This window comes from Plectropomus leopardus, chromosome 14, assembly GCF_008729295.1.
Source record: "Plectropomus leopardus isolate mb chromosome 14, YSFRI_Pleo_2.0, whole genome shotgun sequence".
Lineage (NCBI taxonomy): Eukaryota > Metazoa > Chordata > Actinopteri > Perciformes > Serranidae > Plectropomus > Plectropomus leopardus.
This window is the reverse complement of record NC_056476.1, coordinates 25,211,423-25,229,305: the sequence shown is the minus strand read 5'-3', so window position 1 is coordinate 25,229,305 and position 17,883 is coordinate 25,211,423. Positions and strand designations below refer to the sequence as shown.

At 39.2% G+C, this 17,883-nt stretch overlaps 1 protein-coding gene across 1 annotated transcript in view; it reads left to right on the top strand.

Moving 5' to 3' along the window:
- The window catches only part of eipr1 (EARP complex and GARP complex interacting protein 1), a 69,662-nt gene extending 55,493 nt beyond the window's left edge, over window positions 1-14,169 (top strand). Inside the window, exons 7-9 of the mRNA XM_042500795.1 lie at window positions 3,297-3,464; window positions 7,597-7,764; window positions 13,695-14,169. Of these exons, the coding sequence (XP_042356729.1) occupies window positions 3,297-3,464; window positions 7,597-7,764; window positions 13,695-13,869 (511 nt within the window). The 3' untranslated portion in view covers window positions 13,870-14,169. The remainder of the gene's footprint in view (window positions 1-3,296; window positions 3,465-7,596; window positions 7,765-13,694) is intronic.
- The last annotated feature ends 3,714 nt before the right edge of the window (window positions 14,170-17,883 follow it).

Sequence of the window (17,883 nt, the reverse complement as noted above, 5' to 3'; positions counted from 1 at the left end):
CAGAACATATCAAATGGCTATTTTCCAGGGCTCTCCCTTTATTCTTCCTTTTTCAGTTTTGAACAAAAGCCTTATAACAAGTGATTAAAGTGCATGTACAGCACAGTTAGGAAGAAGAATATCTTCATTTTCAGTGTTCGAGTATGAGATTCACTTTGCAGCTTCATTATCAATGCTATAATAAATAAGGTTAAAAAAAATAAGAAAGGTTAAAATAGCAATAAAGTGGCAATAATGTCCTAACATTATAGACCATATCAGGCATTATTGAACTGAAATAGTGCAAATGGCTCATTTGTGCAATGCAGCATTAAAAACAGTGCAACCAGAACACACACAGTGAAACGGTATAGATGAGTGGATTAGTCCATGGTGTTGAACTGTGTACAGTTTGCTAACCAGATATCAATATATGTACACTCGTATTTGCAGAATGTGTCATTTAGAACATGCATGTATGGTCACTCTATGCTCCATCAAAAATGTGTTTTTTATTGAAAGCGTACTTGTTTTTGACATTTTCAGTCAAGCTTCATATGCTTACACTAACAGCATGGTCCAGTAACAGTGACAGCACGTACTGTCACACACACACACACACACACACACACACAGAGTCACACACAGTCCCCGCGTTGTCTTGACCTAATTGAAGCCCAGCGGTCTGCCTGAGGTCATTCTCTTATACCTCCTTTATTTTAATGAGATTTTTAATTAGCATGTTAATTGCCTAACGTGATCAGCAGGGTGACTAGCTAGCTGGCTAGCTGCTGTTGGCATCCAGCTGGGCCATAACACTGAGGCTTTCCACTCGGCTGAACAAAAAAACGTGCGATGCTGAGCTTTGCTAGGCTGGCCCGGAGAGGAAATGGTGCTGAAGAAAACAAGTACTGATTTTCTACAGTCTTATGTTGCATTTATGGTGGAAGCAGAGCTTTAGATCCAAATAATTGCCAGTTTATTCAAATGAGTTGCTATTCTCTGACACCCAGTTGATTTGCTGCTTTCTTTAAAAATCATCAGGAGTCTGTGAAGACAGTTTAATAATAATAATAGCAACAAAAACATTAATGTATCACCAAATATTGTGTTGTGCTGCTTATGGAGAATTAAAATTTTTCTTATGACATTATTCTGTTACACAGAGCTACAAATCTTTTTCATACTGTATAGACGAATCCAGATTGAAGGCAGAAGTAAACAAGCCACCATTACCGTGGTGGCATCTCATTGGCAAACCTTATGAATAATACTGTAGTGTACTGTATGTACAGAATCTCACTTCTAAAGAGCTTTTGGAGCATCTGAAAAATATTTTAAATTTTGAAAATACTCTCATCAAATGCTAGGGAATAGATTACAAACTTAAACACTGAAAATCTTTTAACAGCCTTTGGTTCAGTTTAAATAAGATGCAAATCAGTCAATGATCCATGCTTTTACCCAACAACAATAAATGTCAGCTTTGAAAAAAAACAGACAACAGGTCAAATTCAAAAGGCCTTACCATATGAAATAAATGTCACTTCCATTCATCTCTATTTTATCCTTGTGTTTGAATTCTGAAAAGCATGTAACATGTTAACAATGGGCCAACTAGTGACCGCTTAACACTGTTTCCTGACCAATATGTCACTTTTACAATGTCAATTGTCTCACATTTTTATTAAATTATGTTTTGCATCTGAATGTTTGAGTTAGTTTGCATGTACAATGTGCAGGTTGAACAAAAATATATGTTATCTTGTTCTTAATCTTGTAACCAATTTAACGCTAGTGTTTTGAGAATTAATAATTTTTACATTCACGCAAATGACCTATCTCTTCTGGAATTTCTGACCGTGATTAACCCAAATATGTAGACTGTCTTCTCCCAAAAAGCCAATATAGGTTGCCTTTAAAGGCAGCTCGTAGCAACTCACATTTACATTTCTATGGGTGGTGACCTTTAGTGGTGGGGTAATTATGACAGGAGTAAAGGAGGAAGTCGGGTAACGTAGAATAAAGAGCGACAAAGTCCACGTAGAGAGGATGGTCCAACAAACACAGGACTTTCACCTAGGAGACTACTGTCGTTGTTGTGTGCTAACCGAAAGTCAACATTAACTAATGTATCTATTTTAACTTAAGTTCTGTACATAACTTAAGATACGCAACAAATGTACAGATTTTAAGCCAAATCATGATCTTTTTTAAAAAAAAATCCTAACCAAATAGTTTTGTGCCTAAATGCTTGTTTCATAACGTCAGCCACAAAAAAAACCCTGCGACCATTCATTTGTACACCTGTTGTGGGCATTCTCTGAGGGGTATATATGTAGTTTGAGGAGTCATTGGCAAACAACCTTTTCTGTTGTCCAGATATAAGGACATGATGCAAGTATCAACTCACTGTCAAGAAAAAAACTGTTCAGTTCCACTCTGCCACCACAATAATGCTGGTTGCGCTAGAGCACCAATCAGCTGGCACATTGGTCAGTACAAAGAGTAGAAAAGTGGCTTTTTCACACATACAATATAATATTCACTCTCCTTTTAGCTGTTTTGGTGTAAAACTTTATTTTGCTAACTATAGGGCCCAGTCAAAAATCCCTTTTAAGAGGAATTAGTAGAAAATGATGAGCATAGCTGAATTTGGCTCTTAAAACCCCAACAATACATAAAGAAAAAGTCTTGCTTGGAAGGTCATAGGAGGAAGAGGAAAAAAAAGAAAAAAAAGGAGGCAATATTATTTTTTTAAAGTATATATTTAAGGAGAGAAGATAAGGTGAGGCGAGGAAAATGTATAGGAGATGAAAGGAGGCGGAGGTGGCCGGAATGATGGAAAGTGACACAATGCACAGAGCGTCTCTCTTTCTCTGTCATGTCATTCTGTTAACTTCACTCTAGCAGGAACTCAAGGCTGTGCGGTTATGAGGCTTGCCTTTATAATTTACCACCGCCGGTGTCGGCTTCTTTATTGAGCCTGGCCTTCGCTGACAGACACAGACACAGAGGAGGCTTTGATTTAGCCTGGGAACGTTCTCGCGTGTGTGGACCCTGTGAATCATTCTCTCTCTCCCGTATCTCCTTTTGTTGTTCTGTCATATCGTCTTCTCTCCCTCGCACTCTCTCTTTTTCTCTCTTCCATTCTTCCATATCTCCATTATTTCTCTCCTAGGCTGCTCTCTCTGGTACTTATCCCTTCATACTAATTCTTTTCTATCTACTTCTCCTCTCATCTGTCTTCCCCTCCATGCCTTCTGTCTTCTCCCTTCTCCCTTCTTTCTAATCTCCTCTCCCTCTCTCCTCTCCAGTCAGATCTACTGTATAGACAACGCCCATGGCCAGCTGGTGCGCGACCTCGACTTCAACCCCAACCGACAGTACTACCTGGCCAGCTGCGGAGACGACTGCAAGGTCAAGTTCTGGGACGTCCGCAATGTCCAGGAGCCCGTCAAGACCCTGGAGGAGCACTCACACTGGTGGGTGGATTGGGTTCAGGCAGGGGCATGCAGTGAAGTGGGTACTGTCCTTGAACCAGAGGACCCGAGTTCAATTTCCTGTGTTATCAAGCATTCGTCCTCTTCGAGTGTCCCTGAGTGTTACACTGAATCAGAACCTGCTCTTAACTTTATATGTTTGGGTGTCAAAAAGACTTTTTTTGTAAGTGGATTCATGAATTACAACATTGTTGAACTAAGGGAGGAACACAAGTTGTTGAAGGGCAATGTCAGCAGGCCTCCTGATAGCTGTTATATGTCAATATTTGATATAATTTGAATATTAGCCTCCTTAATTAAATTGTTTAAAACCTGGATATATATCAGTTTTCTAACACTCAGCACTCAGATGCATTTTGTAAGTCTTTGAAAGGGAACATGGAAAAAAGACAATCAGCAAGTGGGTATGAAATGTACCGCAAATTGCAAAAAAATCTATATATATTAATTAAAATAATAATACTAATAAATTTAAAGGTGATTGGAAAATGACCAAAAAAATCAAATGACAAGAGAAAAATCTAAAGATTTTTTTAAATTAATTTATTTGCATTTTTTCAGTGTCTCTTGGATGTGTGCTGCTTATTTTACTACAGGCTCACAGAATACAGGCAGAGGACAGAGTCTCTGCAGATAAATACTCCACCACGCACTTATAGTGGGTCACACGTGATGACTGAGAGGGATTACTTCTGTTTGAGTCCATACATTGTTTTTTAGGAAAATCCTGCACAGTATATCTTGTTCTAAAGCAAAATTCGCCTTTAACAACCTGTAGTAATTGCACTGACAGTTATTCTTGACTTCACCATGCCACTTGTGACGATCTAAGTAGTTCGGTCTTACATTAATCGGAAATTGAATGCCTTAGGAAACCTTAGAAATATAATATTTACCATTGTCATAAAGTTTTTGTAGCAAATTAAGCATAGTGATCTTTTAGCCCTGCTCTTTAAATGCACTCAAAAATTAACGATTTTTACCACTCTGTTTAACTTAGACGGTTTCAGCTCATCATATACTGAGCAGTTTGATGCATTTGCTGTGCAACAAACCTTTCAACAATTTACAATTCAGTTGAGGAGAATCGGAATTATCATCTTTATTAAGACATGTTTTACTAATGGTAAATGGGTTGCATTTATGTAGTAGTTTTCTTGTCTCAGCAGCCACTTAAAGCATTTTGCAACACAGGCACCATTCGCCCATTCACACTTGTGCATACACTGGTGCAAAGGCTACCACACAAGGAGCCAACTGCTCATCACCCAGCTGGCCACCAACGTCCTTAGACATTGATATGTGATTGAATTTAGGTTGTGATGTTGGGTTATCAAAATTCAGTGTCAGGATGTGTAATGCCAACGTCAGTTTCACGTAGAGTACTGATGATAAATGCATTGATATCTTGTTTGTTTTAAGTTGTGTTGTAAAGTAACCAAAATCTAACTGATGTAGAATAATAACATTAATTCATTCATTCATTCATGGAGAACAAACCCAACATCTGCAACATGTTATAATGTTAACATCCACAAGACATGAAATTCTAATGTTCAACGTTTAAAATACAGTCAATCCAATTTTCATTCCAACCCAAATTTATCATCTGTCTGAAGTAAGAGTGGAACGTCTCTCTGGCATCATATTGACGTCCTGTGCCAGCTCGGCAGAAAAACACTCTGATAACCATTTTGGATGAACATGCACACGCACAATCAATCTCACAGCAAGGATCAGAAATCAAATCACCAAACTTTTGATTGATAGATGACCACTCTACCTCTTGGGCCACAGCAGCCACTGATATGCTCATAGTCAGAGATTACTGCCTGATGAAACAAAATTCCATTCGTCTCCCGTCATATTTAGGTGGACATAGACATCTAGGAGTTTAAATATCCCAAAATTTGGGGCATATAAAACTTAAACTATGTGCATGACTACATACCACAGGGGGTAAGAGATGAGATTGCAAATTGGGTGAACAAAGTGGGAAATGAGTTAGAGAAAAGTCTCATTTGATGATAGAAGTGGAGGCGTCTGATTCTAGTGATCTTCATGTAATTATGGGAGGGCATTTTCTTTGAAAGTTGTTTCTTTAAAGAGACAGTCCCCTTTTTTATAGTGCCTCAAAGTGTTTCAAATTCCAACTTTTCCCCACAGCTCACTGAACTTGATTTGGAGACATAACATTAAGAAATATGACAAAAATAGTTGGAAAAAGGTAATTTATCATTTCATTACATTTTACAACTTGAATTTGTATTTTCAGTGTCTAATATAATTATACTGTATTTGTTTAATGGGGAAAAAGCTTTTTCCACAGCATTCAGGCACATTCAGTAAAACTCGCTGACAATAATGATAAACATGATGATAACTCCTTCGCTCCACTGTTGATTGGTTTCTGGTTTTATTAATGGCTTTATCTCCTAACTAATGAAATGCCCTAACCACTGCTGGTGCAATAAAAGGTAGTAACACACTAATTACTAATTAAATAGGTAGCTACTCGTTTTGTCAGTGAGGACTGAATCACTGTGGGTCGGACGCAGCCCAGTCCTGCTCTAGCTTGTCTTCAGTGAGGCTTCAGGCAGTGCTAAGAGCTGAACATAGTGTACTGCAGAAGTGTGTGTTTGTGAGCGTGCATGTGTGTGTGTGCATGGGAGACACTTTCTCCCTCCTGTGTGAGCTGAATAGATGATCAGTGTGTCTGCGAGCCAAACTGGGCTACTGCTGCAGCACACCAATTCTTACCTGATAAAGGCACGCACACACACACACACACACACACACACACACACACACACACACACACACCGGGGCACACACACAAGCATATGCACACACGTATGCCTTTGTGTATGTACGTGCACACACACACACACACACACACACACACACACACACACACACACACACACCGGGGCACACACACAAGCATATGCACACACGTATGCCTTTGTGTATGTACGTGCACACACACACAAGAGTGAACGTTATCTCCAAAAGAAAGATAGACTTGGCAAACATATCCATAACTGTAGATAGCTGCAGATGGGATCTCTTCAGATAGCAGATAAGTGTGTGTGTGTGTGTGTGTGTGTGTGCGCGTGCGCGCACGTGTGTGTGCGCTACCATCTAATCTGTGTTGCAAGGACTTTTTTTATATCTATGTGTGGCTACGTGCATTTGTGTGTGTTCAGGCATTTCTATAACACATATGCATATGTCTGTGTGAATTCGTCCTGTGTGTATGCTTATTTTTGGTGTGACGCATATGTGTGGGTGTATGGATGCATGTTTCCCTGTGCGTGTGTGTATTTGTTGTGTGCGCTCATTTTTTCGGAGCGCAGCCAGGATATGGCCTCAGGGCTGCTGGGGGTATTAGGGACTATTTTTTAGCAGGGAAGCGGATTAGGGGAGCGCGGGGAACGGCGTGGCCGAGGCTGATTTCCTGTCAACAGCCTCCGTTATCCCTGAATCCCTCCCTGTGAGGGAACTGGGACCGCACTCTGAGCTGTGCCCCAGGCTCACAGCGAGAAAGAGACATAGAAAAACACAAAGAGAGAGAGAGAGGATGAGGATGAAAAAGAGCAAGAGAGGGAGACAGTGTTTAGGGACAAAAATGGAGAGAGGAAGGGAGGGAAGGTGAGGGAAAAATTGAATTGAAAAAAAAGTGGAACTAAGCAACAAATAAAACCAGGATCAGGGAGTTTATGATAATGATCAACTCGTGAACTAAGCCCAAATATAGACTGAAAGGTACCAAATCCTCATTATTGGCATCCGAGTATACACCCAGAAAGGCATAATTTGCTGTGAATCCCACTGTGAGAACACTGCATTTTCTGCATGATTTGTGTGGGCACGAGTGTGTGAAAGAGAGCTAGAGACAGACAGTTTGTCAGCACGACTGTGTTTGTGTGTTTTCAGCATGTGTGTGGTCTCCCAGCACACAGTCAACATATATGTTTGAGTTTTCCGCATTGAGCTTTGTTTGGAACAATGGGAGATGCTTATACACGACTGCAGACTCTTAGATACATTCATGCGTTAAATGCATTGTTATAAATGTTTAATGCGTGTCTGGAAATGTGTGTTTTCCCAGGGTGTGGAGTGTCCGCTACAACCACAGCCATGACCAGCTGGTGTTGACAGCCAGCAGTGACAGCCGTCTCATCCTCTCCAATATGGTGTCCATCTCCTCAGAGCCATTCGGGCACTTGGTGGACGATGAGGAGCTCAGCGAGGGGGAGGACAACCACCAGGAGGAAAAGTGAGTGGAACTCGAGCTAGTTAGAAAAGGGAATGCTTCCAGAAATCTAAAAGTTAGTATTAATTGCCTTTTTTTTAAAGGATAGCCTGGTTTTAAAGAGACAGTTCCACCCAAAATCCAAAAAATATATTGTTCTTCTTACCTTTAGCGCTGTGTATCAATCTAGACTGTTTTGATGTGAGTTGCAGAGTGTCGGAGATACTGGCTGCAGAGATGTCTGCCTTTTCTCCAATACAGTTGAACTAGATGGCACTCAGCATGTGATGCTCAAAGTGCTGAAAAATAACACCAACCATATCACCATGCAGAATGAAGCATGCATCTATTCATGGATGAGAGGCTCGTACTAAAAATGTAAACATCAATGGGGCCCTCTTGGCTGAGCTGTAGCATTAGCTAGCTCAGTGGTGCTAGCAGTATGGAACTAAAATGCACAGTTTCTTTCACACTTTGATATGGTTGGCAGGTGTAGTTAGGTAGAAAGAAAATAGTTCTGGCAAAACACTGCTCACAAGTTCTGTGGATTATCTTGAGTTACAGGGTCGTGATTTCTTGAAAGAGATATTGTTGTCGAGTTTTTCAAATGTATTTTTTTGGAGCTTTGAGTACCACAAACCAAGCGCCATCTAGTTCCATTATATTGAAGAGAGAGCAGACAGCTCTAGGACGGGTATCGCCAACACTCGGCAACTCACACCAAAACTATCTAGACTGAAAATAGCACTACAGGTAAGAGGAAAAATATGGGATTTTGTATGTTGGAATGACCTGTCCCTTCAAGATGGTAAAACGGTGGCTTTAAATGAAAACAACAGTTTATTACAGCTCAGTTTTTATTTTTGTTTTGTGTCAGTTATGATTTTCCAGTAAGTAATTTCCATTTCAAGTTTGAACTGTCTCCAGTATTTCACTTGACTGTTATCAGAATGAACTGTGAGGAGGTCACAGGTAAGTGTCTTAGTTTTTGGTTCTATGCTTTAGGGGAGTTGTCCGTTTTCACCAATGCTGAATACTCAAGATGAATATGAATTAAAATTTAGCGATACATTGTGAGCTCTGATGCAGATTACTGATATTTATGACTATAGCCATGTATAAACCACCTATTAATTAGTTAATTCTTTTTGTTGCACAACATCCCTTCAATTTTGGATTTGACAATTTTTCTTCTTCTTTTTTGGTTCTCTCAGTTTTGATGTAAAAATGCAGGTGTGGAATCACCAAATCTTATCTGATTTTTCTTTAAATTATTCATCACTTGTACGATTCCATACTGCTACAAGGAGCCTAATGAAACACACAGAGAGATACTAAAGTGTACGCAAAAACTTGCCGTGTATTTTGAACTGCTCATCTGATATTAGTCCTCTGAAGATTAAAGCTGACTGCCTGAACCTTCACTCTCACACACTGTGACACTCAAAATGATAAAAGTGGAGAGGTAAAACATTAAAAATATGTTACTGTCAAAACACTTCTGGAGTTTTCCCTCTATAGCATTTAGACTTGATTTAAAAATTGCAGGGATATCATCTGTAATGGTTACCATTCAGTGCTTTTCAAATCTGCCACTGTCCTCCATCCATTATGGTCCAATTCCCCCTCTTATCCACTACTACCAGCTCTTACACTCAATGACTGACTCTCATCCACAATTATCAACTCTTCTTCCTAATCACCAGCACTCAGCTTTGGTTTTAACCCTTCCACTATACTTATTGACCCCTCTTGTATGTACTGTACGTGTCCACTCCACAGTACCTGGACACTACATACAGAACTCCTCCAGTGATTGGGCTATTTTCCGACTTTATACGGTTGCTTTTAAAATTCAACAGATAATGAAATTTTGGATGATGATTACTTTTGAGATAACCACGCAGTGGAGGGTAGCATTTTTGCTCTTTAGAGTAGTATGTTTTTCTCAGTTTGGCTTGTTTTTTAGTATAACAAATCATCATCACCACCAAGGTGATGTTCACATACAAATGTTTGAAAAATGAAAACTAAAAACAATGTACAATGTCCCAGTAAGTATTATACTGAAAGATATTCCCACACATGTCTTGACAAGTTGCTTAAAAAAGCTACCATCTGTGTTTAACAGCGTTGAGATTTAGTGACAATGGAGGCCATATAACAACACATCATTTTAGATGTATTTGTTGAAACAGCTTCCAGAGTTTCCCAAAGAATCATTTATTTTTAGTGGCACGCTGGACTGTTCATTGGCAGTACAAAAAGAATATATCTATATACCTTCCAGTTGTTGACTGCACCACACTCTCAGAGCGCAAAGGGCACTCCGGGTTGTACGGGGTCTAAAAGTTTGCTTTCATTTACCTCTCCACATCTGCTCCTCTCATTCATCAATCTGACTTGATCAGCTGGTCATGAGATTGACTGATCAGTTATCCATAACACAACTCAAACTCTGCAAACTGCTGCTGAAGAACAAAAGAACTTGTGAAAAATTGTGCCTTTATTGCATCCAGGGGCACACAAAAACCTCAGCATTTAGAGAGGGAATACAGAATGTTAAAAAGGGACACACAATAAGAAAAAAAAATGAAGAGTTCCCTTTCCCCTCACCCAATACATGCGACCCCCCCCCCCCCCCCACACATAGATTTTCTCGAAAACATAGTAGCTATTCTAAGAAAGAATGTGGTTTTAAGGAATACTTTGACCCCTAAATGACCATTTATGTATGTAACTCAACAGGTGTGATATTGAATTTGTAAAGGAAACTTTGGTTTTCTCACATGCCTCTGCTGAACAGATAATCCAGAAAATGGAGAAACTTCTTGATGAATTGAAGTCATAGGGGTCTGCGTTTAACAAAAGCAAAACTATATAAAAACTTCAATTTACAAACTCTCACACAACTCGTGCAGCATAATGCAAGTCTCATTTATCCAGGCGTATGGTTATTACGTTTCCAAACATGAACTTTTACTAGAACCTCACCGTTTTAAACACTTTTGCACAAACAGTATCAGAAGCAGACAAGTAGTAGTGTGCGGAAGTCTTTCAAATGTCAAGGTTTTTTACAAAAGCACATGGGTCTGGGAAGTACTGAGCATACGGGTGGATAAATGAGAGTTTGATTATTCTCCATGAGTTTTGTGAGAGTTTGTAAATGGATGTTCTGATTTAGTTTTACCCTTGTTAAACGCAGTCTTCAGTTCATCAGAAATTTTCTCCATTTTTGATTTCTTCATTCATCCTGGAGGCATGAGAGAAAAACAAATTTTGCATCATGAATACAACAAAACACGGGTTGACTAACTGACATACAAAGGCCCATTTTAGGGTAGAAGTATTTCTTTAATGATATCTCCTCTAAACGTGCTGTATCAGATTGCACTGCGAACTGCCTTGCCACATCTTAGGTCATATTTTCTTTAAAAGTTTTTAAGATTTTTTTAGAATGAAACATACATGAAAGCTATTTCAGGTCTACTTGTGTAAAGATACTTTCAGTTTACTAGGTACACTTAGGTAAAACTCATGCAGTTCAATACAAGTCCAGCAATGATGTCTACCTTGATAAAGTTTTAAAGTGTTGATAATTCAACTGAATAGTCATTTTGGAGGTTTAAGTTTGTGGTGCTGTTGATTTGTGTTAAACCGATACACGCATTGACTCATAAATGGGCTGGCCAAATTCTAAAGAATATGTCTCAGTGTAATGCAGTACAGCACTTCTCCAAACAATTAAAACAATAACAGCACATTATAACCTTCATATAGGTAGGATTTACTGCAGGACTGTTGTGTTAGGCTGAATTAGTTTTAGCTGCGCCTACTAAGCCTAATAGAGATCTAAGTCACGATTTTCACCATAAGGCTGCTACAGCTTATTGTAGTGCACAGTACTTTCTCTGAGCAGGTAAACTGTCCAATGACATGATTCCTAAAAACCTTGCAATCCTTTAGACAAAGTGAGGCAAAGTTCAGCACTTTGTAGCATCAGTCAAGTGCTCTCACACACACTCTCTTGTTCTTGCCTTCCCCAATGAATCTATACGAGCAGAGCACTTAGAGTGTTTTTATTTTCGGCTGCAGCCCAGGGGGAGCAGCTACTGTCTGTGTGAAACAGTTAATGTGTAAAATAAATCCAAATATGTATGTCACTGTTTTCCCTCAGGACTACTTACAGCAGTGGGTTTGGGAGAAATTTGGGATGGCAATAATGCTAGATCATAATTCTAAAATTTTATTTATTGTCACATTGTTGTAGCAGTGGGAGAAGTGTCGAAGCACCGAGGCGGTTTCTCCTTGTGTGCTGAAGACAGGGAGAAATGGTGAATAAATAAAGGAAATATTCTCCAGTCCTCCGCAGGTACTAGTGTGTGGGCCATCCACAACACCAAGGAGATAAACCAATACAAACCAAGGTTATTTCTGCCTGCGTGTTTGTGTGAGAGAATATATATGACCACTAGTAGTGCTGATAGAGCAATGTTTCTACAGTATTTAATAGATTATAATGAAAAAAAATAGAGAAAAATGTCTTGTATATACACACACACACACACATATATATATATATATGTATATATAATATGAACCAGCATGGGTAATGTGTATTTCCTCATCTGTGCAAACAATGATGGTTTCAAAGAACTTTTAAAAATTGGCTCTGAAAAAATGTTCCAATGAATGCAACAGATACAACCTGCTTGTTTAGACCTTAAGGTTACACTAAATGTGTTTTTATTAATTTTATAAAACTGAATGCATTTTATTTTTAAAAAAAATGCAACTCATCAACCGTCACTCAATAACAAATTGTTACCTTCCAGTGAAAAATATGCTTGAAGAACTATTGACAAATTTTCACATAATTGCTGAGTTTTCACTCAATAAGAAACAAACAGTGTTTTAACTGCAATACACACCTTTTCAAATTACTATCATACAAATATTTAAGGCTGGGCCATATGGAGAAAATCCACTCTCACAATATTTTTGATCAAACACCTCCGTCGTTATTGCAACATTGTTTCTCGAGTTGACGACTGGTGCTTTCACAAAATATTTACACTTATTCAGTTATTTACAATTTGTCCGTAACGTGGATTTAAAGACTAAGAGGGTCATCGCAAATAATAGAACAGCTGGAACAGTCTGCTAAGTTCATAAATTTCACTTTATTTAGGGCAGCCTTTAAAACCAGGGTAAGACAACACTTGATATTGATATTACAATATTCTAGTATTAGTCTATCATATCACGATATTGATATATTGTCATTATATTGCTCAGCCCTACAATGAACTCTCAAGTTGCCAGTGTGCATATTCAAGTTGCTTGTCCAATGGTTTAAGCGCATCTAGAGGCTCCTCCCTCAATACCATTCCAGTGGAGGCTGAGTGTGACAGTCATGGCCATTTTACGCAGTGACTGGCCAGTTGTACTGTGTTTAAAATAAAGTAGGTAAGACTCAAACTTTTTTCAAGCTCTCTTTAACTTTTTTCCCCACAATTACTTTTGACCTTTTTTAGTGCAACCAAATGCCACAATATTAATGTCTTCAAAGGGAGGAAAGGTTTTACGTAAGTGTTTGCTGTAGACTTTATTCTGCAAGATTCTGGTTCCACCCTCAGGTCAGACTAACTATAAACACTTTGCCTTCACATATGGTATTCCATCCAGCAGTGTAGACTAGACAAATATTTTTTTTGTATTTAATAAAAGCTGTGTCAGTGTTTTTACGCTTTTTATATTGACTGTATAGTAAAAAGTGTAAGAAAGAAGCAACTGTATCATTAAATGTGTATTTAGCATTAGCTAACATTAGCCAATTTAGCATCTCCAGGTCCTCCGAAATTTATGACAAAAACCTTGAATAAAGTCTGCAAGATGACATTAATTCCTTTCCCCATCACTGATCGCTTTGTTGCTTTGTGTGTGTGATTCAGGGGTAAGGAGCCCCTAAAGGACAGCGTGGTGTCTACCTATGAGGAACATGAAGACAGTGTGTATGCGGCAGAGTGGTCATCGGCCGACCCCTGGCTCTTCGCTTCGCTCAGCTACGATGGTCGCCTCGTCATCAACAGGGTCCCCCGCGCCCTCAAGTACCGCATCCTGCTCTGAGAGGGTGGTGAGGGACAGGTGATCTGAATGTGTGTGTGTATGTGTGTGTGTGTGTGTGTTTGAAAGCATGTGAGAGAAGACATAATAACACATCCTTTCCTACAAAAAGCTGCAAATAGACATTCCATTATAATTGGCACAGTAAGCGTGCTGTGGAAGACACTGCAATCTACATGTGGAGGCAGCAATGGTGATGAGTGTGTGTGCGTGTGTGTGATGTAAATTTCCTGTAACTCATGTTCCACTGTAAAAAAATAATACTGTTCTGGCTATTAAAACTTATTAACGATAAAAAAAAAAGACTTCTGGATAAATATTTGACATGGTGTGCTGTCACGGTTTTAGCAGCAACCCCATATTTAAAAGTAACAAATATATGAATGAATGATGATTGTCTTTGTTTTTGCTTTTATTTTTTTCACAAACATCCTGCAACCTAATAGTACAAAAACTTCCATGCTGTAGTCTACAGGGTGTTGTTTTCTTTTTTTCATTTAAATCTTTCTTTCATTTTCTAAATCATATTTGTTTTCATTTATGTCATGATAGTCATCATTTGCATGGAAAAATGCAGGTGTTAGTAGGTGCTCAACTACCAAAACCAGTTATAAAGTGCTGGCATCTGAAAACACAATATTTGAGTATAAAAGAAATGTCATTAATAATTAATTAAGGGTTTTAGGATCTAAGGGCTGCAACTGTTTCCATCATTCTTTTTATGTATTGATTGATACTGTCATAAAGAGTGGAGCAGGCAAACACCAACACAGGAGACTTCAGGCAACTATGAAGGCAACTTAAAGAAATAGCTTTTTGTTCAAGGCTCCTGCAGTCAAAGCAGAGCTGACCAACAGAAAAAAATCACATATCCAGCAAAGTCTGAGCAGATAACCAGGACTTTGATATGAGCTAATGTGACGAGGTGATGAAGTGCAGGTGGAGGGGGATAGGCAGAGAAGCTCAGGTGAGGGGAATGAGGTGATTAGGCAAGAGAGCAGGCAGGGAGCTGATTGGCTGAGGGAAAACTGTGAGAGCAGGAAGGACTAACGAGGCTGAGGTGTGTGGATGGGCAAAGGAGGGAAAGGCAGTGCAGGAACACAGCAGCAAGAACCACACAGAAAACCAAAATCCCAGGAAATACAGTCCTCTTTAGCTCTAGGTTTAGGCTTTGTGACTTCAGTTTGTAGTGAAAACAAAGACAAAACTAATATGGGCAACCCCTTTTTCCAAATATATAGAAAATTCTTCATGAACTGAAGTAAGAGAGGTCTGCATTTAACACAAGCCAAACAGTACCTTTACCTCACTGAACACAGAGCTATAGAGGGCTGCACCACGAAGCAAGTTCAACAGAGACAGGCTCTCTTTAAACTCTAAAGTCTCGGTCAGAGGTAACAGGGTACCATAAAGGTGGTTATCAACAGTCTGTTAACATTTTTTGTTAGCCATCAGAGCGTCATTTGACACTTGGGGTTGATCAATTGAATGCTGCCTACTTCTGCCTTTGAAGAATATTTTAAAAATATTTCAGCAAAAAGCTACTCCGTCGCTTCAATTAAGGCAACAGAGGAATGTTGGCAGAAAATTACTTACTGTGTGAATGAACAAGTTAAAAGAGGCTATCTGTTTTGGCTATTTTATTGCTCTTTTATTTTATTTTTTTAACATGACTGCTGCTCATTCTGCTTTGAAACATGATGCAGCAGATTACCTATATTTAGGTCTGACACTGTCCCATAGTCAAATGAAGGAGATGTAAAAATCACTTTAGTTTTTGGACAAATCAAAGTGAAATTAATTATACTGATTGGATATTATCTGTGATAAATACCAACAGACTTATCTATCAGCTGTAATCTACCAGCAGTGTAAAAATGACAAATCAGAACCAAGCATATAAACATAATCTACAGTGATAACGCTATGGTATGGTGTGAAGGCATTATATCATATTTCATATGCAAGTAAAAGTTATCCTTATTTAAAAATATATCCCAGTGAACTGACTATAACTGACAATCATACAAACAAACTGATCGAGGCAGCTGTAGACCAGCAGCTCCTGTGTTCAGCGAGGTAAAATTACTGTTTTTGTCAATGTAATCTGGCTTTTAGGAGAGCATAGATACTTTGATTTCAGTGCCCTGTTAAAAAGAGTTCTCTGTTTGGGAAGTGTGCAGCATATGACTGGATAAATGAGACTTGATTTGTACTGCATACGTTTAGTGAGAGTTTGTGAACTGATGTTTTCATGTAGTTTTGCTGCTGTAAACGCATACCCCGATGACTTCAATTTATCAAGAATTTTCCCTATTTTTGGATTCTTTTGTTGATTCTTTGCAGCGGCAACTTCCAGATTCCTCAATTTCAGATTGTTGTGGGAAACAACAACAATCTAAACAAAACAAGTCTATTTTGGACCTCAAGAGCAAAAATAAAAGTAAATGCAAGCTGGAGACAGTTTATACAGTTTAGCTTTATGCAGCGCAGCAGCCGTAAGATTATCTCCCATTTAGATTGTTTTAAGAACACAAAAGAGAGTCAGGTATTTAACTTTTGACTAGGTGTAACTTGTTGTGGCTTGATTATCATTACATATGTACAAAACAGAGATAAAAACAAATGAAATTCAGAGCTCACATGCCATCACAAAGGCCTGGACTAGAAGCCATTTTGGATAAAAATCATCCTCTTCCTTGTCCTCCTTTCTGCGTCCCTTCACTCTTCTCTCTCCTCGTCCCTCTGCCCACGCCTCTCTCCCCCTCTCCCTCCGTACAGTGTGTGTTGAGGCTGGTCGATAGTGACAGTCCGAGCCTCTGTTATGGCAGACACCATTGACAGGCCTTTTAATTGCAGCTTGACTCTATGCATCACACACCAGTGCCAAGGGAGGGGCATGGGCTCTTCATTAGCTATGCCAGTTGGGGCAGGCAGCGCCGTGGCTGAATACAGAGTATATTCAGCTATCTAATCAGAGAAGCTGCTCACAGACACACACACACACACACACACACACACACACACACACACACACACACACACACACGGAGCCCTTGTTACCCTGCAGTCAATTATTGAGAGGAGGGATCAGGCTTGGAGATACAGAGGGATGGTGAGCGCTGAAAAGGTAATCGCTGAATATCACCCATCTGGAAACTTGTGATGCTTGTCACAGACACTCACACAGACACACACACACACATGCACAGAAACACACACTCATGCAGCACTCATTGTCACGTCTCTGACGTCTTCTGGGCACCAGTGTGTCACAAGCAAGCGTGCCAGGGTCTTATGTATATTAGAGTATGTTGTGTTTCTGTATTGAAAGACAAACAGTTGATTAGAAAGAGCAGACACAGTTATTTCCCCATCTAATGCAAAATATCCAGCCGCTGATTTGAATGACTGTGACCAATCAGTCACCCCACCTGCTAATAACAGCCCATATTTGCATGTGAATCGATGAAAGGCTCTTCTTTAGTATTCCTGAAGGGCTCACCCAGGACAAATTACACTAAGTATGATGCATTGATAGTCAATGTGGAGATTTTGAGACACGTTATTGCTGACACTGTAAATACCCATAGACAGGCTATAACGTTCTCCTGGCCAGCTGTAACACATGATGGCAGCTGGTGGTTTGTTCTAAAAGAAAAATCTATGCCTAATTAATGAGTAATTTTTATTTTGTGTCATTTGCATGTCATTTACATTAACTACCAACATCTTACAGAGTTACAAAACTAGAAAAACAAAACTGGCCTTATGCAAATCCCATATGATATATCCCAAAAAGATCTCCCCATAGTGGGATTAAAAAAAAAGACATACACACTTTAATCCAAACAAAGTAAAGAGATAGGTTTTTGCATTTACTCATCCAAACACGAAATAACACAAGCCGTGTTCTGGAGTTCATTAAATCCAATACTCATTCTCCTTATTCTGACTACACCAGCCCCCGTGAAAAAAATCTGACTCTTAAAGGAGTACCTCACTCCCCAAAGGACC